Source organism: Eretmochelys imbricata, chromosome 11 (assembly GCF_965152235.1).
Source record: "Eretmochelys imbricata isolate rEreImb1 chromosome 11, rEreImb1.hap1, whole genome shotgun sequence".
In the NCBI taxonomy this organism is placed as follows: Eukaryota; Metazoa; Chordata; order Testudines; family Cheloniidae; genus Eretmochelys; species Eretmochelys imbricata.
The window spans coordinates 42,152,859-42,176,071 of NC_135582.1; the positions used below are offsets into that span (position 1 = coordinate 42,152,859).

A 23,213-nucleotide genomic window follows, 5' to 3' on the forward strand; every position below is an offset into this window, starting at 1 on the left:
ATAGGTTACAGACTACAGTTAGTAGTTCTGCAATTTCACATTTGAGTTCCTTCAGAACTGTTGGGTGAATACCATCTGGTCCTGGTGACTTATTACTGTTTAGTTTATCAATTTGTTCCAAAACCTCCTCTTATGACGCCTCAATCTGGGACAGTTCCTCAGATTTGTCACCTAAACAGAATGGCTCAGGTTTGGGAATCTCCCTCACATCTTCAGCCATGAGGACAGATGCAAAGAATTCATTTAGTTTCTCTGCAATGCCCTTATCATCCTTGAGCGCTCCTTTAGCATCTTGATCGCCCAGTGCCCCACTGGTTGTTTAGCAGGCTTCCTGCTTCTGATGTACTTAAATTCTTTTCCTATTACTTTGAGTCTTTGGCTAGCTGTTCTTCAAATTCTTTTTTGGCCTTCCTAATTATATTTTTATACTTTATTTGCCAGAGTTTATGCTCCTTTCTATTTTCCTGACTAGGATTTAACTTCTTTTTTAAAGGATGCCTTTTTGCCTCCCACTGCTTCTTTTTACTTTGTTGTTTAGCCACAGTGGCACTTTTTTGGTTCTCTTTCTATTTTTTTTAATTTGGGGTATACATTTAAGTTGAGCCTTTATTATGGAGTCTTTAAAAAGTATCCATGCAGTTTGCAGGGGTTTCACTTTTTGCACTTTACTCTTTAACTTCTGTTTCACTAACTTCCTCATTTTTGTGTACCCCCCTTTCTGAAATTAAATGCTACAGTGTGGGGCTGCTATGGTGTTCTTCCCACCACAGGGATGTTAAATTTAATTATATTATGGTCACTATTACCAAGCAGTCCAGCTACATTCACCTGTTAGACCAGATTTTGTGCTCCACTTAGGACTAAATCAAGAACTTCCTCTCCTCTTGTGGGTTCCAGGACTAGCTGAATTAGATCCTTAGTATTTTTAAATAGGTCACACGGTCTGAATTCATCGTGTGCAAATTTTAATTCATGCAGAATGGATTTATATATGTTTCCAAACCCTGTTCAGCAACTTAAGCTGGAATGTGGTGAACATTAATGGAGTTACATAGTCTTAAACCTGTGTAACAAAGTGATTAATTAAAACTTTTTAGGGAATGATTCTTGTGGAGAAGACTAGTGAAACCAGTCATTTCTTCTCCAATGTGATTTTGCAGTAGGATGGTTATAAGGCATAATTCTGTCCTGTCTGTTCCCAAACAAAAGCCTGACTTATTGCTAAGCGCTCCCATGAATTTCCCAGTGTTATTTACCACGCTGAATTATTATTTGCTATTCACTTAACACAGTCTGAGATTTCAACAGAACTACCAGACATCTCCTAAACCTAGATATTTTTTTTTTTTTTTAAAAAGAGCATGAAGTAATTTACTAACAAAAATTTCCCTCTGATATCCTGTAACTTAAAAAAACAAAACAAAACAAAGAGAAAATACAAGGTTTGCTTAAAGAAACAAAAAATATGACAGATTGGGGGGGGGACATGTTTTCTAGAAAATAGGATCCCTACTCCAGTGCAGTGAGGCAGACGAAATCTGAATTAAAATGGAAAACAGGCTTTAGAAGCAAGCTTAGAAAAACAACTTCCTCAGTATGGTAAAGGTTTAAAAACAACAAAGTTGGGCGGGGGTGGAGAAGAAGGGGGAAATCAAGAGGGAACTATTAAATCTACCATTTGCTTCATCCTGATATCAGACATTATTTAAGGGTGGATCTTCAAATTAACACTTATACCAAGGATCCTATTTCAAACCTACCATGCTGAGAAGAAAGCAATTTGATATATGTGCTTGTGACTACCCTGCTGTAAAGCTGAAAGGTAGTTAAAGCTTTGCAACTGAGAGAGAAACATTGCTCCCACCTTAGTAAAACAATCTACATTGTACAACAATGAAAATATTCCTACTCCAATTCACCACCACCCCAAATGTGCCCGAAACACTACAAAGAGCCCAGTAATATGAAAATCATTCATAGAATATAGAACATAGAAAAATGGAAGCTGGACAAAGCTTCAGTTACTTAAGTGCTTAAAGAATTTGTGTCATATCACCATAGCATTAACATAGGATCAAAAGCTATTGCGGATAGAGAACAGTTTCAATTAAAATTTCCCACTTTCACTCACTCCCCAATGATTTCTTTAAAAAATAAATTTAAAAATCTAACCTTGGGAACAAAATGTTCCATACTTGGCCTGTGCCCAAAAATGTAGTTTTCTGGAAATTTTTCTTTTCAGAAGTCAATTTGTCAGAAAACTACATGACTACTTTTTTGGTTAAAGATACCAAACAATTACTTTTCAGTTCATACTCTTTAGGCAAGAGCTAATATATATGCAATGTCTATAACAATGTGCCCATGAGAGAGAGAAACAACAATATATTTGAAACAATACTGAAATTTTATTATTCTGCACTGAAAAACAGATTTTATTTATTACCCTGGAGTGCTAAACTAAGAGATAAACGATTCCACATAACTTATATGGCTTTTTGTATAATTTACTAATTATTCAAAAATCCAATGTTCTTCCCTGTAAGACTTTTGTCATTTTTGTCATTGCTGTAATCTGCAAGTCTTGTCCTACCTCATAGGTGCCAACTTCATGGGTGCTGTGGGGATGGAGAATGGGGAAAAAATGGCGGGTGCTGAGCACCCACTGGCAGCTCCCCATCACCTCCCCCATGCCCTCCCAGCGCCTCCCGACAGCTGGTGGGCCCCGCCGATCAGCACCTCGCTGTGCCTCCTGCCTGCCACAATGAGCTGGGGAGGGGGGAGAGAGGGGAGGAGCAAAGCCATGGCACACTTGGGGGAGGGCACAGAACGGGACAGGAAGAGGAGGGGCAGGGATGGGGCCTTGGGGCATAACTAGGGGTCAAGCATCCCCTGGCACACTGAAAAATCGGCACGTGTCCTACCATAGCCTATTCAACTACTGTATGTTATTCTCATTCATGGTGTCACATCTAAATTTAGATTTACATTCTTTGGGACAAAAGCCAGATCTTCATCTGTTTAGCCAAGGTTGTTATCCAAAATCCACCTAGGCCTGTAAGCATATAATAACCTCTTCAAAAACATTTAAATGGTACATTTGGTAAACACTAATGAATCCTGATATGGCAGCTGACTACAGTTTCTGTTATAATATTACCAGACCTTTCTTTCAAAGGTCACCCGAATAGCTGAACACATCCTGAATCAATGAAGAAATAGGATTAAAACCTTTATCTATCAGCCACAGAGAAATCCTTTTAATGCCTATGCTTTCCACACAGGAGGCTTTTGCAACCTAAGTATATGTAGTTCCTTGATGTAATCTGCCATGGCGCCTGTCCTGCCTTCTTCCCAGCAGAAACTGCATAGGCTCTTGTGTTTGTACCTTCACTGTACCCTTTTATTTTAAATTCCCTCCATCATTTCCACAACAATCCCTGTGCAACAGTTTATTTACATCACTCTGCTTTTTGGCCATCTCCCTAGAACCTTAAGGAAACAGGTCTTCCTCCCAAGGCCTCTAGGTAACTAGGCTCAACTAGTCCATGTCTCCTCTCCTGCCTCACCTTAGCACTTCCTTCTTGCCTCTGTTAGCCCTGGGCTGAAGGGCTAACTGGCTCCTCCTGGATCCCAGCCAGCCAGCCTGCCTAATTATCCGCATCAGCTTTCTCAGTGGGAACTAATTAACATCTGAGTGATCAGAGCACAGGCTCACCTGTTCACTCCCTGCATTCTGGCACACTTGACAAGCAGTATAAGTCAACTCCTTGGCGGTTGATAAGGAGCTTGGTCCAAAAGACCCTGATTCTGCTATTGCAGGGGTGGGCATAACTTTTTGGCTGAGGGCCACATCTCAGTATGGAAATTGTATGGAGGGCTGGCTGGGGCAGGGGATTGGGATGCACCAGGGGGGTGGGGGTGAGGCTCCAACTGGGGGTGCAGACTCTGGGGTGTGGCTGGGGATGAGGGGTTTGGGGTGCAGGAGGGTGCTCCGGGCTGGGATGGAGTGGTTGGGATGGAGCGGTTTGGAGGGTGATCAGGGCTGGGGCAGGGGAACAGGATTCGGGTGGCACTTACCGGAAGTGGCTCCTGGAAACAGCAGTCCATCCCCTCTCCGGAGGCGGGTCACACCGCTCTGCACGCTGCCCCATTGGCAGGCACCACTCCCACAGCTCCTATTGGCCACGGTTTCCAGCCAATGGGAGCTGCAGAGCCAGCACTTGGGGCAGGGTGCAGAGCCCCCTAGCTGCTCCTGCTTCCGGGAGCCGTGCGGAGCGGAGCAATGCAAGACCCTGACCCCACTCCTTGACTGGAGCACCGAAGCAGGGAAAGCTCCCAACCCTGCTCCCGGGCGGGAGTTCGAGGGCCAGATTAAAAGGTCCGACTGGCCGGATGCAGCCTGCGGGCCGTAGTTTGCCCACCCCCGTGCTATTGAGATGGAGCTCAACTGCACTCTGGCACTGTACAGGAGCTTCTACTGCCATATCCAGATGGCTGGAGAACCACCAATAATATGACCATGTCAGGGCAACCAAAATATTTCTCTCTCATATCTTGGTCAAGGCACTAAAAGAATCCGTGAAAATTCACACACAGAGAAGGTCTTTATCTCATTTGAGTAAGAACGCATCTGTCATACAACTTACGTCTGTGCTTGGGCTGGCATAATAATGGAAATTCTTCATGTTGTATTTTGTACCTAGTAGTCTCATTTCTGGAAGAGAAGGTTTACCAGACCCCTGACATGGTACCCAGAAAGCTCCTTTCTTTGAGGTTTCAAAAAAATGCATTGCAGCAATATTGTCTGTTTACACTCGGGCCAGCTGTAGTTCTTCCCCAGAAACCAAGTTTCTATGAACCTGAAGAGCTGCTTGAAGCTTCAGCACAAGATTCTCTCCCCAAACTTCTCTCTCATAGGAATGAGCATCCACTCCAGACTAGCTGCCTCCTTGCCTACCATTATTCTAGTACAGACTGAGTGTCCCAAATCCCATATATTTCATTATGCAAAAATATCCACACTCAACTGCAGCAAATTTATCAGCAACAGAAGCACTTGCAACCACTTGGAAAGGCTATCCACATTTGGGGCCAGTGCAGAATTTTGTAGTGCCTTCAGTACAGCTGCACTGATTTGCGCCAGCTGCACATATGATCTTTGGTCTGTAATGTGCCCTGAACCAGCTCTGAAGAGGTTTCATTCATAATCCGGCATAGGGGATCACATAAGTATGCAAACAGCCACAAGCCCCAGCATCTTCAGTTTTTGTATAACAACCTGAAAGTCTCAAGTAATTGTATCTTTTTGCACCTGAATGTACAAAAGCCTATCTAGAATAAGGTATGTTCTTGCATGAATCTCAAACCGCTCATAAGAAAGTAAACTTTGGAGTTGGAATCAATGCTGACTTCTGGTTTACTCTGAGGTCCAATTACTGGAAGAGAGAGCAAACAGCTTTCAGAAAGGAGATTTCCTTCAGGCACCTGATATGATAATTTAATGATAATTATCCAAGCATATCAAGAATACCCAATATCTCAAGTGTGCCACAATTTCTGCCGACATTGTAGGAAAACTAAGGGACCTGCTGAAAACCTACAGAATAAGAGTTGGCATGGAAAATAATTCTCTCCCACCAAAATATATATTTTTTAGAAGTAATATTTCCTGTGACGTGACTGGACAGATGTGGAAATAAGCATCCCTCAGGCCTGAACAAATCCCGTGAACATAGAGAAGGAATGATCGCTGCCAACATCTCCACAAGAGGAATAAAACATTTTCCCACAACAAGAAACTATTACTTTTGTTGGTAACTCAAATACAGCAATAATCTCACCCTTCATTACATTCAGATAAAAAGAGATACAGAAGGAATGGAGTAGGAAGTCAGCATACAGAGGACTTTGAAAGAACATTCTCTATTATTTTCAAAACTCATTTGCCCTATGCAGCTAGGAAAAAGGAAAAAAGATTGCCCAAGGAGAAAAGTGAATAATTCTTCCATCAAACCTGGCTCCAGGCTCTCTGGGAACACAAACACTCTGTCTTGAGACTATGGGAAGAGGCCACAGAAACTTGTCCAGAAAACTGCTTTTGTTTTGAGTTAAAACAATTGTTGCTGCTTCTCTTGATGTCTAAATGAACCTTTCTAATGGGGATAGTAATGTAAAAGAATGAAGCTAACGTAAGAATAGTTTAAAAAGAAAAAGTAGCTTCACAATCTAGGACTTCAAAATTCTGTAGGACCGAAAAAAGTACATATACATGCTGTAATCTGGGAGAAAAATAATGCAGATTGGGGCTGGATCACAGTTTACTGGCTTCTTTGGGCATCAAGAATTCCACCAATGGATGCTTCTCTAACAACTACTGACAAGGTAATCCAACACTAAGCTATGCGAAACAGAGGATTCTCTATAGAAAACCTACTTACCATTATAAAAGCTGTTCGTGATTACATTAAAAAAAATACAACCAACCAACTATAGCGCTTCAGCTGTTCTAGACAGAAACCTGTAATGTGGCATGGAGACACTCCTTGAGTTCAACATATGCACTCTGATATTTTAAAAGACTTTTGATTGGATTGAGTTATTAGGGGTTTAAAATTATTCTGCATGATCTGACTTTTTTTTAAAGTAAGAGGCATGGCTTTTTTTGTTTTTACAGTAATGATCTCCCCACGTTCAATCTGCACTCCCCTAAATAAATGGAATTAGACTGCACCGTGTAAATAAATGGAGATTCTATCTTGGCTAAAAATGACTAGTGTATCAAATAATAATTATGTATTTTTGTTGAGATTAAAAACTGACACTATTAATTGAATTTTTCAAAGTAGAGTTTGCCAGTGTTTTCACATTCAGATTGTTTTGTGTAATTTATAGATCTTTGCTCACACACACACACAAATGCTTTTTTTTGGTTCATATATCAAAGAGTTTGCACAGTTTCAGGTACTGTGTGTCTAGATTCCTCTTTTAATCCTTAAATACTTATATTCACATTTTCATACTAAGTGGTGAGAACAAAGATTTTGTATTATAGTTCCACTGCAGTAAAACAAGAGCTGTGGGACAGATTCCTTCAGCAATAATTAAAACTAATTTTTATTCTTGCTTATATTTACTGAATTAGATTTTAAAAGCAAGCTTCAATGTATGTTTATAAGATGCACTACTAGAACCATTTACTTTCAAACCACAGTTTTAATTTTTTCCCCTACTGTAAATCAAATGGTTGGCATGCTTTTGTTCTAAACAATAGGTTCAGGTAACTAAAAACTGACAGTTTTCATCTAGCCATTGTGATGGTTCAGATGTATTAACACTATTAACTGAAACAAATTTAAAAAAATATGCCCTTCTGGAAACATTGTACAATATTTTGTTGAGATGACCAAAGACATATTTGAGTACAAATACTGTGAGTACCTAGTACTGAAAGCAATTCCACATATATGACCTAGGTACGTATAATATTCTTGTCAATTAACCCCAAATTTGTTGCAACAATAAAATGATAGGAAAAATGCAGAGTCTCCCTCACCAGCTACTAGTACCACATAATTTTTTCCCTATAGTATTATGGAGAAAGTACCAAAAAAAAAAAAAAAGGTAGCTTACATTAGGAAAAAAACTTGACGTCTCATATCCAAACTAATTTGCTTCACATTAGAAATAAATATACCCCTAGATATTACTTAAGTTCTTCATGTCTACAGAGCAATCAGCACACCTTAAAGTCTAACAGACTTCAATTTTGGTTAAAAGAAGAAGAATATAACGCAGTTTCATTCATTCTGGTTGCTAGAAGGGCAAGCAAAAGTGAAATAGAGATCATCTAAAAGGCACCAGCATTGCCTTGTTCATTCTTAGGGAGAAAATAAGACCTAAAGCAACAATAATTTCATAACTGCTGCAATACCTCAGAATATCTTGCCAACAAACAAAAGTGCATTAAGGATACCTGTAAAACAAGATTTCAAAAATATTGAGCATGATTACAACTGTAGCTGACTACATGGTTTAAAAAAAAAAAAAAAATTGCCACACTGCTTTATACAAAAACTGACCTTGAAGAAAAGTAGTTTTTCACATATGTATTTTGTTTTCTAATTATAACAAATACATCTCAAGCAATATTCAAGCAGTTTATGATATTTACAGATGTCAATTCACATATCAGTAAGGCCTCCAGATTCTGAGCCAGCACCTCAGCTGGAGTAAGTCAGCTTCCATGAACCCACATCAAATTTACCTGAGCGAGGATCTGGCCCTCTACCTTCCTATAATATGTTCCATCATTAAAAGAACATTAAAAGTTACTTACCCTAAACTAACTGGTTCTTCAAAATGTTTTAGTCAGTGTGGATTCCACTGCAGAGGCACATGCGCCTCTGGCGTGTGAGCTCAGAATCTTTTAAATAGCATTGTCTGTTGGGGCCATGCATATGCCCTGTGCTCCCATATGCAGGCATGAAGGACAGAGCGGGGATGAACAGTGGGAGCCATACTGACTACAACATCTCAAAGGAAGTTACTGTAGGGTAACTAACTATTCTTTGAGTAGGTGTAATTGTGGATCACATTATAGGTGACCACCAAGCAGTATCTTCTTCAAGATAGCAAGAATGAGGAGCATGAGCTGACAGCCTGATCTATGGCTGCATGGACATTTGCAGGTCTGTCAGCCAGAACTGCCTTGCCCAGTAGGGAACTATGAGAATGAGTCTGGCCCAGTCTTCTCTGGCTTCAGAAATCAGGCTGGGGATGAACAGAATCAATGGGAAGGAGCAAAAAAAAAAAAAAAAAGGCACCTGGCAAAGCACCTGGATTCATGCCTCCTCCAAAACAGAAGTTAGGGCACTTGGCACTGTCCTTGGTGGCAAACAGGTCTCTCACCAGATTCATCCACCTGTAGAATACTGAACTGCTGATGGATTTCAGCAATGACCACTCATGGTTGGTGAAAGACAGACTTCTATCAGAGTTAAGAGGGCACAGGTTTCATAGCTTGCTTGCTTCCTTGAGAAGGAAGAGTCCTTGTTTACGTACTTCATTGCGGATATATCACCAGGCTCCTTGGGATTTTTATTGTATTCTTGACACCACAAGCTAAGCCTGGTCCAGATGGCATAGCAGGCCTTTAGTGTGCAAGCTCTCCTGGGGTAGAGGAGAGTTCTGATCACTTTGGAAGATAGATGAAATGCAGCTAACACTTCCCTCTCGATAGCCAGACTGTCAGACAGTCTGGGTCAGAACAGAGAAAAGAGCCTTGGTAAAGGATGTCTGGTCTCAATGGAAGCTGCAATGGTAATTCTAATTTCAATTCCACCAGATCAGAGAACCATAGTCTCTTTGGCCAATGCAGAGCTAGTACTATCACTTTGCTTCTTCATGCCTTATACTCGGGACCCACCTTTCCTAAAAGTGGAAAGGGAGGGAATGTAGATAGCAGGCCTTGTGGCCATCTGTGTGAAAAAGCATCAGTCTCCAGGGCCTTGGGATCTGCATCCCCGACACTTTGTGTTCTTGTGACTGGCAAACAGGCCAACTACCAAGAGGCTGAATGCCTGTGAGATCAGAATGAAGACTTCCAGATTTAGGCACCATTCTGAGTTGTTGCCAGTGCATCTGCTGAGCCAGACTGCCTTTTCAATTCTTTTATGCCTATTCCATTACTTCCATTGCTTTTGCACATAGAGTTACTTTCCCTGTTCCCCCGGTTTGTGCATACAGGCCACAGTGACTGAGTTGTTCAACTGCTCCAGAACATAATCCCCCTCTAGGTAACTGGAACCTTAGTATGAGCTTAGAGCTGTCAGTCTAGACCAGGGGTGGGAATACTTTTTGGCCTGAGGAGCACATCTCGGTATGGAAATTGTATGGAGGGCTGGCTCGGGCAGGGGATTCGGGAGCACAGGGGGGGATGAGGGCTCCGGCTGGGGGTACAGACTTTGGGGTGGGGCTGGGTATGAGAGGTTTGGGGTGCAGGAGAGTGCTCCAGGCTGGGATGGAGGACGGGAGGGTGCTCTTGGCTGGAGCAGCAGACTGGGGTGGGGCTGGGGATGAAGGATTTGGGGTGCAAGAGGGTGCTACGGACTGGGATCAAAGGATTTGGAGGGCGATCAGGGCTGGGGCACAGGGTTGGGGGCACGGTGGGGGGGCTCAGGGGTGCAGGATCCAGGCAGCGCTCACCTGAAGCAGCTCCTGGAAACAGTGGCCCACCCCCCTCTGGAGGCGGGGCCATGCTGCTCTGTGCGCTGCCCCATCCGCAGGCACCACCCCTGCAGCTCCCACTGGCCGCAGTATCCGGCCAATGGGAGCTTCAGAGCTGGCACTTGGGGTGGGGGCAGCGTGTGGAGCCCCATGGCTGCTCCTGCTTCCGGGAGCGATGCAGCGCAGAGCAAGGCAAGCTTCCAACCCCACTCCTTGGCTGGAGCACCGGAGTGGGGAAATCTCCCAACCCCTCTCCCTGGCAGGAGCTTGAGGGACAGATTAAAAACATCTGATGGGCCGGATGCAGCCCACGGGCCGTAGTTTGCCCACCCTGATCTAGACCAACAGGTTGATACTCCGGTTCCTTTCCCTAGAGTTCCAGATACCTTGCATTCTCTTGTGCCCCAGATGTACCCCCCATCCCATAGACTGGCATCATTTGTGAGTACCCATGGGCCTGGAAGGCATATGGAAAGACCCCTGTGAATGATCTCTGGGATTTTCCACCCATTTTAAAGTCTTCGGCACTGGTATGGAACTAGTACTTGATCTTGCATGCATTGCAGTGAACGTTTCCACCCTTTTAAAGAGAAAAAGCTTACAGACACCCGATATGAGGCCTTGCCATGGGATGATTCCTATACATAAAACCAGGAAGCCCAGTGGCTGCAGACACAGAGTGGCCTGGTAAATCTTACCAACCTCGACATCAGGTTCTGGATCTTGTGGAATCTGTCCAGTGACAAGTAGACCTTTGCCACAGAGGTAGCAATTTCCACCCCCAGGTGAATTATCCTTATAGAGGGAATCAAGAACCTTTTATTGGTGTTCATTATGAAGACATGCACTTGAATAGGTTTTGTCTGTATGATTTAACTGGGAATTGGTCCTGCTTCGAGCAGGGGGTTGGACTAGATGATCTTCAGGGGTCCCTTCCAACCCTGATATTCTATGATTCTATGATTCTTATCTGTAAATAAACATTCTGATCTGGAAAATCTGTGTGGTCACTAGTAAAAAAACACTATCATTGTCATTATAGAGAAACTAAGGACCCCAGGCTGGACTTCTATAAGAATTGCTTGGGATAATCACAGTGACATGCAGAGGGACTGCAACATAAAACTCCCAGTCAGAAGGGGTAGGATGTAGGTCCTTGCCCAGAAAGAGGAGAAAGCTAGAGGCCTGAGAACTGAGCAGGCATTCCTCAAAAGGACCACAGAGGGGAGATTAGAGGTGCAGTTACCCTGAAACTGTAAAAGCGTGGTCTTTTTCAGAGGATATTCTGGTTGGAAACCAGAGTGTTTTCTGTCTTTGAGGTAGCAGATACCAGGAGGGGCTAGGGTATGGAACTGGAGCATAAATTCCCTGAGATCTCAGTGTCATCTTCAAATCCTTAAGGGAATATAGAGTGTCTTGTCCATTCAGGCACTTTGCCCTCAAAGGGTAGATCCTCAGTTGTTGCCTGGACCTCTTCTGGATGCCTGTAATCAGGAAGCCCAGCACATTGTGATCACTATATCCTTGGATTGTGCAGGTCCAAGATCTGAGGAGATGCACTCAGAGATCAGAAAGAACAGAGATGCAGGTAGTGCTGTAACCAGTTTATAAACCACCACCACGTTCCCCTCACACTGTTCAGCCTTCCATTAACACTTGTCATTCCTCCCTGTTTGTGAAACTAAAGATATCCCTCCATTCTGAGCCTCCCCCGAAAAACAGATAAAGATAAAGTTACTGCAAACCCAAAAAATCAGTTCAAGGTTACATTTGCTGGAATACCAAACAATGCCATCAAGAGTAAATAAGTCACTACATATCTGAGAATGGGAGAGTTCTCGAAAACATGTATGAAAAGAATCCCAATAAGCATCAATTGTATAACTGAAGAAATTTTTTCCCATTTAAATAGACATTTTCTACTTAACTGTATAGTTTTTGTTTAACAAAACGTTACAAAATTATTCTTACGCTAAACAGTTCACATGAATTAACGAATTTACATACGCATCAGATGAAAGATTCCATCACAGGCGCTAATATGAGACAAAAAGGCATTTCCTAGGCCCTGGCCAGCATGGGCTCCTTTCACAAGACCAGCAATATCCACTACGTTCAGAAAGGCTGGAATCTTGCTGAAAGATAAAAGTTAAAGGTTTCATTACCAAACAATATCAACTAAAACTGTTTAGCACATAAAGAAATCCAAAATACTACGAAGTACTTAGGTTAATATGGGCTCTATTTCTGTTTTTAAAATAGATCTGTAAAAGAAACAATGGTCTTTTGTCCCCTTTTGCTTGTTTTTGATGTATAAAGGCTGCCTGATCTATTTAAAAGAAATAGAGATCATATAGATATAAAATGAGACAAAATTTCTGAATGCATTTTAAATACAGGTCTTGTCTACTATTTTTCCTGGTAGACTCTATAGATAACTCGTAGGTTTAACCTCAGAAAAATCTTGGATTTGATTAAGAGAAGCAATTTTTATTCAAACCTTTTAAACTAAATAGTCTGGGTTGTTTTTTAAATGTTAAAACATTCAATTTTTAAATACCTAAAACTGTAAGGACAAAAAAAAAAAATCTTTTGTTAGGGATTCAGCATTCATACCCTTTCAACTAAGGATGGAAAGCACTCCTAATTCATATCCGACTCCCCAAAGCCTTCCGCAAACCAGGGAAAATAAAACTCTCTCAGAAATATCAAGAATGTAAACACAAGCAAGAGATTTTTGTTTTTAAGCTTTTCAAACCTTTTTATACCCAAAGAAGAAAAACGTACAAATCTGTTTTTTCCCCTCTTCCGGTCACCTTTCATGAATATAATGTTCGAAGAATTTGACTCCTTAACTGTCTAAAGAGATACACTCCTGATCTAACGACAGGGAAGGGCATTACATAACCTTCCACATTTTTTTCAGGAAAAACAAACTCATACAAAACCTTATTTCTCAGACATAATACATATAAAGGTCAGGCATTTAAGACCAGATCCTTTGTCCCACCTAAGTCTGCTTTGTAGGGTTCGAGAAGCTTGAAGATTTAAAACATCTTTAAGCAATCAGATTAGGATTCCCATAAGCAAAGGGAATTCTCTAGTACATTAATAGCATAATCAGACCTAGAGGTCCATATCATGGACCAAAAACAATGTTAAAAGAACCTAAAGTTTCAAAGTCAAACAAAATTTAGAAAATGCTAGAATTAAGGATGGCTGTGCAATATTAATGCATATGCATTACTAAGCACTCTGTAATTACATGCACACACACTCTCTTTTTCCTCCAGCAGGACTGCATTTTTAGGAAGCAAACTGAAAAAAACCTTACATTATAAGTAAGGCTACATTTATGTCATGGAGGTCATGGAAGATATGGAAACTGACTTCCAGAGACCTGCGTGACATTCTCTGCTTCAACCCCAGGGGCTGCAGGACTCTGGAGCTGGCAGCCAGTGGGCCCCTGGCAGGGTTCCAGTGACAGGGGGCACCCTGCATGGTTCCCATTGATGGGTGACAGTCTTGCAACAGGGGAATGAGACACCTTGGGCGAGTGGGTGTCCTGTATTATCTTTGGGAAATATGGTCACCCTGCAGCTCCCAGCTGCCATAGGCAGAGGAGGCCCTCCCCTGCAGCTTCCAGCTGCCACGGGCAGAGGGGGAACCCCACAACTCCCAGCCACCACAGTGGCAGGGGGAAACCACAGAGCCGCAGCAGCAAAAGTCACAGACAGGTCACGGACTTCTGTGAATTTTTGTTTATTGCTCTTGACTTTTACTAAAAATAACCATGACAAAATCTTAGCCTAAATTATAAGGAATTATGCTAACATCCATATGGATCACAAGCAGATTCACAGCATAGACTTCTGCCACTTGACCTAATGAAGTAACTGATAGCAGCAGGCTGTCATCTTCAACTTGATACAACACTGGGATAAGACATACTTTGCCGGTTGGTTTCAAAGATTGTTGAGAATAGACAAATCTTCGGATTCAGAAACACAAAGTTCCACAAAGGAGTGTGTTCTAGTTGTCCCAGATCCTTTCCCTACTCCCCACAAGCCCAATCCTTTCTATTTCTGTCCCCTCCAGCCTGTCCCTGCCCCAGTCTTATCTCAATTCTCCCCCAACCACTTTGTGGTTCTTCCTCTCACTCCCACTCTCCTCATGTACCTCTAACCAGAGGTGGGCAAACTACAGCCCACGGAGGCAGGGAACAGGGGGGGTTGAATAAGTGTGGGAGTCCTGGGGGACCTGGCAGGAGGCTAGGTTGTGGACAGGGGGCAGGGCAGTCAGGGGACAGTGAGCAGGGGGTGGTGCCCCAGGCAGCGGGGGTCTGGGAGGCAGCGGTCAGGGGATGGGAAGCGGGGGGGGGGGGGGGGCTGGATGTGGGTGGTCTGGGGACAAGGAGCAGGGAGGGTTGGATGGGTCATGGGTTCTGAGGGGGGCAGTAAGTGGGAGGGGGAGGAGGCCAGGCTGTTTGGGGAGGCACAGCCTTTCCTACCCAGATCCTCCATTCAGTTTTGCAACCCCAATGTGGCCCTCGGGGCAAAGAAGTCAGCCCACCCCTGCTCTAACCTATTCTTTCATTCCAAGCTCCCTGTACAAGTCCCAGTTTCTCACTTCCACTCCAACTTCTTGTCCAATTTCAGTCTTCCCCCAACTGGCTCCCTTTCCCTGTCTCCTTGCCTACCTAGTATCAGGGCATGCCTACACTATGGGCATTACAGGGACACTGCTGCAGGGCTGTGTCTATGAAGCTGGAATGCCGTAGGGCAGACTGCTTCCTATATTCAACAGGAGGGTTTTTTTCCATCCATGTCAGTAATCTGCCTCCCTGAGTGGTGGTAGCTAGGTCAACAGAAGAATTCTTAAGTCAAGCTAGCCACTTCTACACCAGCGTTTAGGTCAGCTTAACTACAGCATTCAGGGATATGAAAAATTCCTGAGCCCCAGAGCTACGTTGATTTCAGTAAGCGTGCGGCGGCGGCAGCAATCCCTCGATACAAGGAGGATGTCTGCCAGGGGAAACATCATGGATGATGGTGGAATCCTCGAATGTGTGCTCTACAGTTTTTGACATGGTGACTGCTTAAAGAGAGCACTACTGCTGGCTGGGGTACTGTACAATTTCCTTTTTCCTCTTCCATTTCTCAGCCTCACTCTTGAGCAAGGTGATTCTCTTCAAAACAGGCTGAGGCTTGATGTATGATGCAACACCACTGAAGTCTATTGCCAGCTAGCTCTTCCCCAATTCGTGGGATCAGTGGCCCCCTTCTTAAGATATACTTTCAGGGAATCCTTGCAGCATTTCCTCTGTCCCTCACGGGTCCTCTTACCATGATTAAGTTAAGAAAAGAGAATTTGCTTCGGAAGACAAGGAGCAGACACCTGCACACAACGACCAGCTCAGCTAAGTCGATGTTTCATAATCTTTGCCCCAACACTGGTGATGTTAGCTGCAGAGAGAAAGCTGGCATTGGTGCAATGGTCTTCCTATCTGATACGGGGAATCTTCCTAAGGCAGCGCTACTATCACTCCAGGAGCCTAGAATTGCTTTGGTATGCCATCCATGTCCTAAACCCATAAAGGAGGGTGGGGATAACTACTGCACTGTAGACCAGGATCTTAGTTTCCATTTGCAAATCTCTAGCAATAAAGATCGGAAAGTTGCGCAGTTCTAAAGACACACTGGCACAACAGATCCTATGTTCAATCTCCACATCTAGATTGGCTGTCTGGGAGAGGTGGCTACCAAGGTAAGGGAAATGCTCAGTGTTTTCCAGGGGCTCACTACCAATGATAATTTGTGGGAGAAGGGGGGCTATTTGGGGCAGGCTGATGGAGCACCTTAGTTTTCCCAATGTTGAGGGAAAGTCCCGGGCTATGATAGATGCCTGAGAAAAGATCTAGGGCGGACTGTGGGCACGCAAGGATAGCAGAGTCGTCAGCATACTGAAGTCAGTAATAACAATCCTGGTGACCTGATTAGATGCAGTGCTGCAGCTGTGCCCCTGTAGTGGGAAAGGGAACCAGCAGGCAGAAGACAGATTGGACAAGGAGTTGGAGTGGGGTTGGGAAAGACTGGGACTTGCACAAGGAACATGGAATTAAAGATTAGGTTGGGGTATTCAAGGAGTGTGGGAGTGAGAGGAGAAGCCATGAAGTGCTTGGGGGAGGGCTGAGATAAGACACAGGCAAGGACAGCGTAGAGAACACCACCAACCATAGTTTGTGGCATTAACTGACCTAAGGCTTTTGATTCCATCAATCGTGAAGGGATATAGAAGGTCCTGTCTAAGTTTGGTTGGCCACTGAAGTTCATTTGTATTCTCAGGCTACTTCACGATGGGATGACCGCCACCATCCTCTGTAATGGGGTGGAGACTAACCTGTTCACCATCTATACTGGTGTCAAGCAGGGCTGTGTTGTTGCTCTAACCCTTTTTTCTATCTGTCTTGCCATGATCTTGGATTCTTATTCGTGAACCGCCTTTCTTCTGGAATTGGGATTATTGCATCACATGGACAGCCAGCTCTTCAACCTCTGGCATCTTCATACTTAGTAAGTATAGAACAGGGCTCAAACTCTCTAACTTATACATTTCTTTCAGTTCTAGCCATAGCCATTTTAAGGAATAAGACAAAATCCAAATTTCCAGTATTGTTGGAAGGAAATGCCACTCCACCCTGCTAAGGGCCTTATCATCTAGAACTCAGATAGCTGGGTTTTGTTTTTGCTTTTGCTTTTTTACACTGGGTCTTCAGTTGTGTCTGCTGCTCTATAAATATTATTCAATATATTCCTTATGGTCACATAGTATCTCTAAACAAACTATAAATGTAGTTATTTTATCAAGCCTTGTGAAAGTTTTATAATACCAATTCAATAAAAGGAGAAAAGTTTATCAGATTCATCTTCTGTGGAATCTTTGGTTAAAAATATAGACCAATTACAACTAAACCAAACTCATTAGAAGAAAGTTCTCTTTTTCTCAATTATACAGCTGCAGGATTTTGAAGGAGAGGAATGGTTTTTGGTATGAAATATCCTCTAGTCCTGCGCCGGCTTCCTGAAACTTTGGAAACTTCTGACTTTCTCCTTTTACCCACTCCAATTTCTTTTCAACCATAAGTTTCTCTCAGCTAAGTAGTCTTCTGTATTTGTTATAAACAATGGGATTCATATGTGTATATAGTAAAGTGTTCCAAATCTGATTTGCAGATGTTGATCACTTCCCTGATTCATCCAAAATCATTAACTGCATTTTGAGTTTCTTCCTTTTAAAAAGCCAAGTAAGGAGCCTTCCTGTTTTATTTCCTCATACACTTGCTCCTGCTTTAGTAAATTTTAATATTTCTGCCTTATCTAAGGACAAACTACTAGACAAAATATAAACGAAGTGAAGAAAATTCTCTTTCTGTATTTTTAAGTTTAATGATTGGCAAATACAGTAATATGTGAGCTTCTACTTTTATTTTTTCTACTTGGCTTTACACAATTATTTGACATTCACTAATGTGAGCACCAATAAGTTAGGGGTCATATTAGCCTCTTCCAAAAACTTAATTTTGCTTTTTATTATTTTAATTGGGTCTTCGAGAAATATGCATTAAGAGGAGTCCATATTCTCTGAGAGTTCATCCCTTTACCCATTCTCCACTGTGCTGTAACTGAAACATTAACTGACCGATGAATATCCAAGATGTCACCCATGCATCTTCCAAAGCAATGATTTAGAAAACAAGAACTGAATCAAACCTACAAAAAGATATATGATGAAGGAAATATTTACATAGTACTTTTTTTGGCTCTCTCGCTCTCTCTCATATATATCACACACACCCCCGCCTATGCCTTTTATTTTATGCTTTCCTTTGATTTTCTGAATGGCAGGGGCGTGTTGCACTCCAAAGTGAATTTAAAAGGGATGTGCTGTCCACCCTTCCCGCAGCCCCCACTGGCCTGGAGCAGCGAACCACGGCCAGTGGGAGCTGCGATCGGCCGAACGTGCGGACGCGGCAGGTAAACAAACCGGCCCGGCCCACCAGGGGCTTTCCCTGAACAAGGGGCGGACCGGCTTTGAGAACCACTGCTCTATAGAGGGTATATAGGCCGGTGTGACAGACCGCCCACAGCTCGGTTCCTTCTCTATCTACGAAGAACGATCTGAAAAAGAGGGAAAGGAACGCAGGTAGTAGAGCACCAATGGGGGGTGGGGAAGGGAAGACAAGCATCTCTAAGAACCACAGTTAGTGCACGGGTGAGTTACCTCTTCTTCAAAGTAGTGTCCCTTTAGGTGTTCCACTTCAGATGACCACCGAGCAGTATCCCCAGAAGGGAGCTTCTGAATTGAGTCCAAGACAGAAGACAGTACAGCAGTACCAAGTGCCTCATCAGATCTGATGGAATGGACTAAGGTATAGCATATAGAAACCTATGTAGCAGCTCTGCATATCTCAAAAACAGAACGTTCCTGAATAAAGTTATGAAAGTCAACTGTGATCTGGGAGAACATGCTATTATCCTTGGGAGATGGGGGAAAGTAGAGGGAGGAGAGGGGTAGAGGACCAGTTCCTTCTTAGCAAGCAATGACACACCCAGAGATCCAACACAAAAGTCTGTGTAAAGATTGTGGACCACACTGGATCTCCCTGCGATAGACTGTTTTTCTCTACGTGATCTTTAAAACTGCTTGGTCCAATCTAAGTAGAAGACCAATGCCTGTCTAACATCTAAAATATGAAAGGAGGTCTCACATTGAGATTTATGTGATTTAAGAAAAAAACACTGGTAGATCAATGGCCTAGTTAAGATGAAAATCCAACAGCACTTAGCTGAGAATTTAGAGAGTGTGACCATGAAGAGATCTTGTCCTTGAAAACCACTGTAAATGGGGGGAGGTTTCCGCCATCAAGGCCCCAATTATCGCAACCTTGTGGGCTGGTGTAATGCTACTAGAAAGGCTGTCTTCACAGATAAGCGAGGCAAGGAGCAGGTTGCCATAGCTTCAAATGGAAGGTCCTATGAGGTATTTAAGTACCAGTTTGAGATCCCATGTAACAGTAGGATCCTTAACTTGGGGAAGATGTTCCCCAAACCCTTAATAAATCTTGACAGCATAAGGCGTGCAAATCTGGAAAACCCTTTTAGCAAGGAATGAAATGCTGACATCACAACTAGATGAACCTTAACAGAGCTAACTGACAACACTGATTTCTTCAAGTTCAGCAGGTAATCCAAGACCACTAAAAGTGAAGAGGATTAAAAGCACAAGATGGTGATGGTGACACCAGAAACGGAAAAGATTCAACCACTGAAGGTGAGAAATTCCAGCTGATTCCCTTCTACTGTTGAGTAACACCTGTGGTACTCCTGTCAGGCAGGTGGCTTTTAATCCTCAAGCATGGGACTTGCATCCAGCGAGAGAAGATGTAGGATGGCTGGAAGTTTAAATGACCGTTGGAGACATAGGTGAAGCAGGTCAGGACTCTGACTCTGTCTCAGCCTGGTCAGTACTATAAGGATAACCCTAGCCTTGTCTTATCTGATCTTGTTAATCACTCATAGTATTAGCAGGGTTGGAGGAAATGCACAGAAAAGCTTTCGTTCAGGGAAGGAGAACGGCATCCTCCAAAGACGCTTCTTGTTACTGAATGTGGTGAATAGGTCCACCTCTGGAAGTCCCCACATTTGAAATATCCTGTGAAATAATTTGAGAGTCCAACTCCCATTTATAGCCCTAGAAGAAGCGCCTGCTGAGCATATTCCTATGATATTCTGGGCTTGGCTGTTGTAATAGGCTGTCAAGCCTGTTGGGATTGGGGAAGGCGGTCTTCAAAAGTGGGGAGGTGGGTAAAAGGTTGCAGGAAGAGGTGAGGGAGGAACTGAACCCTCAACCTATCAGTCAAACCAGGCATACTCAGCTAAGCAAAATAGGCTCCCTGGAAGATATTAAAAAAAATATAAAAAGGGTAAAAAAGAAAAGGGGGGGGAAACCTTTCTAATTCTGTACTAACAACCACCAACTGGAAACACTAAACCAACTAAAAGAACAATTGCAGAATACGCAGAGGAAAACGCAAGGTGGACACGCTAGTGTTCCATCTCAGGCTAAGGCAGTAGAGAAGGAAATGTAGGCAATTCACACACCAAGTCCCAAATACCCTCAGTGAGCAGCACAAGGTTGCATAGAGCACATGCATGGGTTGAACAGACACAGCTAAAGGAAAATCTCTGAGCAGAAGCGTGAAGGAAAAGTGCAGTTTCCAGATAATAGGCCTGGAGGTCGACATTTACTATCTGTCCCACTAAGTCCAAGTGTAATATTATCAGAAACAGGACGTGCCACTGTGATGCTGGCAAACCAGGTACCAGCTCTTGCCAAGGCTTTAGGCCTCAGCCAAACACTAACAAATAAATTGCTGCAAACCAGCAACATGAATTAGTATGGTTGAGATGGGTACTGAACTTATAACAACGTGTTTAGACTTTATGAAATGCTTTTAAATTGCTGCACGTACTAATTTCACTTAAATATTACCAAGCAGCATGTGATAAAGATGTTAGTAAGTTTTGGCTTTAACTGTAAAAAAATGTTTGCCCTGAAACTGTCAACCTGTCAGACAGAATAGTCTCTTGCCATCAGGAAGGAGTAGCAAAACTAAATGGCCAATTGTGGGACATCACGATACAAAGACTTCGCTAATTGACCCTCCATAGGCTACGCGCAAAAGGGCTCATCCCATTAGCTTGAATTCTGGAAGAAGAAAAAGACTGAACAAGAAAATTTTTCATCTCTTTTACTGTTTGGACTCTGACAGGGCTGGAGCTATGAAACAGAAGCAGAGATCCCCAGGGTCAACCTGGGTGCTGACAGTTTACTATAACTTTGTCACCTTTTAGAACCATAGACTAACTCATTTGGGTGTCTGTGTTTACCTGCTTTAACCTGTAAATAAATCTCATTTCTTTTTCCTAGTTAATAAATCCTTAGTTTACTCTTGGAATGGCTACAAGCATTGTCTTTGGTATGACATCTGAGGTACAAATTGACCTAGGATAAGTGATTGGTCTGTTGGGACTGGAAGCAACCTGAATCTTTTGTCATCTTCGGTGTATGGCAACCAACTATCACTAAGTCCAGCTTACCTGGGTGGCACGAGTGCCCAAGGGGCTATCTGACTCCAAAGCAGTGTCATACTGTTTCAGGAGTTCACATTTGTTACTGGCTTAGTGAAATCTAATTACAGAACATACAAATAGTTTGGGGTCTCTATCCTGCTTTTTGACAGTCTGCCTTAAGGTTGGCATTCACGGTCGTGAACCACTCCAGAGAGCATGACAGCCACCTGATTGATAGAGGTGATAGACTCGGGTATAGCATTGCAACACTGATATATAACAAAGTCACTATCATTCACAGATTAAATGTAAAATAATATTAATAAGATATTAAGGTTGCAGTTAAGCATGTGAGTCAGAAATGCCAATGTTAATACTGACTATGCAACCTTCCATGTTCCTTTGTTTTTATGGTCTCAAAAAACCACTATGGTTTTACATTTCTCTCACAAATTTAACTAACTTAATTTTCGTAATGGCCCAGTATCTGAGTCATGAAAAATTGCCTTCTTTATGGTGCATACAGGCATCTCACAGTTTCTTCCATTTTTAATATTAGTATCAGTTAAAATGAGGAAATACCACTGGAAGCATAAAAGGAATTACAAATCAGCAAAATCTTTCAAAACTGAAAAAACTAAGGATGGCTCCTATATTTTAAAACTGTCTGCAGTTCACATATTATACATTTAACAGGATGGTTTTGGTTTGCCTTTGGAGAGAGACCTCAGAACAGTAGTTATGCCATCTCAACCTGTAACTGAAAGATCACATTTCTAGACTAGTATTAGCAAATTAACAAAATGTTTGTTTTATTTTCATATCTTAAGTAGTACTGTATACAATTTGTGTTTTTCATAGAACCCCAATCTAAAACTATATTAACAAAATTCATTCTTCCTTTGCGTATCTGTTGTACTTTAATATCAAGCTATTTTATGCACAATTTTGCTTACAGTATTCACATGCATATGCTACTGATCTGAAAGTTAGAAATAACTTGATAAATTGAAGAATGAGCCCTATATGAGTATAAGCAATATATTATTTTCAGATGCTAAGTCCCAAGTGATAGCATGTTTACAGTATTATACATCATTAAAGCACACTGACACTGAAAGTTTATCTTTGAAAGCATTGAATTGGCATGATGGCATGTACTGGTACCTCCACCAAGCTGTTTTTTAGTTCTATAGAATTTCAACTTTCATTTTAAAAAAAAGGGGTTCTAGTTTGTTATGGTTGTGAGGACAATCTTCAAAGAGTGTACAGAACGATACAGATACGTCTGCTGAATTTGCAGAGACAAATTATAGCTTAAAGAACTGCCTCATTCACCTCAATGGATCTTAACTCAGATGCTAGTAATGATAATTAACAATATTGACATTTAAAGTATTTCACTGCTCAAAGCATGGAATAAAGAGGAGGAAAGAATACTGTGAAGATCTGCAGGAGCTACTGTGAATGAGAGCACATTTTTGCTTCAAGAAGAGATGGTCTTGGGAGACTATCACAATTTATTCCCCTTGCCCCCACAAAGCAGACAACCCCGAAGGATGCAGTGGAGCCAAGCAATAACACATGATCATACTCCATCCACACATACAACTCAGAGCAGCATCTCTTTTTAGCATTTCAAGTGTATATATCTAGTCTTGTGAAAAGAGTTTGGACAAGTACTACCTTATACTTCCCTTTCCCCCTGAAAACTCTCAATCTGACCTCTCTTGGAAGAGGAGGAGATTATCTAAAAGTAACTAAATGTCTCTGAAAGCAATGCCTCTATAAATTCACATTTGTGACTTAAATCCCTACATACAGCCACACAATACTTTCATCTGTTTCCATGTT

General features: G+C 42.4%; 1 protein-coding gene across 4 annotated transcripts in view; it reads right to left on the bottom strand.

The window, feature by feature from the left end:
- The window catches only part of OLA1 (Obg like ATPase 1), a 207,077-nt gene that overhangs the window by 160,901 nt on the left and 22,963 nt on the right, over window positions 1–23,213 (bottom strand). For all 4 annotated transcript variants that reach the window (XM_077829963.1, XM_077829961.1, XM_077829962.1 and 1 more), the window contains exon 4: window positions 12,235–12,362. In XM_077829963.1, the coding sequence (XP_077686089.1) occupies window positions 12,235–12,362 (128 nt within the window). The remainder of the gene's footprint in view (window positions 1–12,234; window positions 12,363–23,213) is intronic.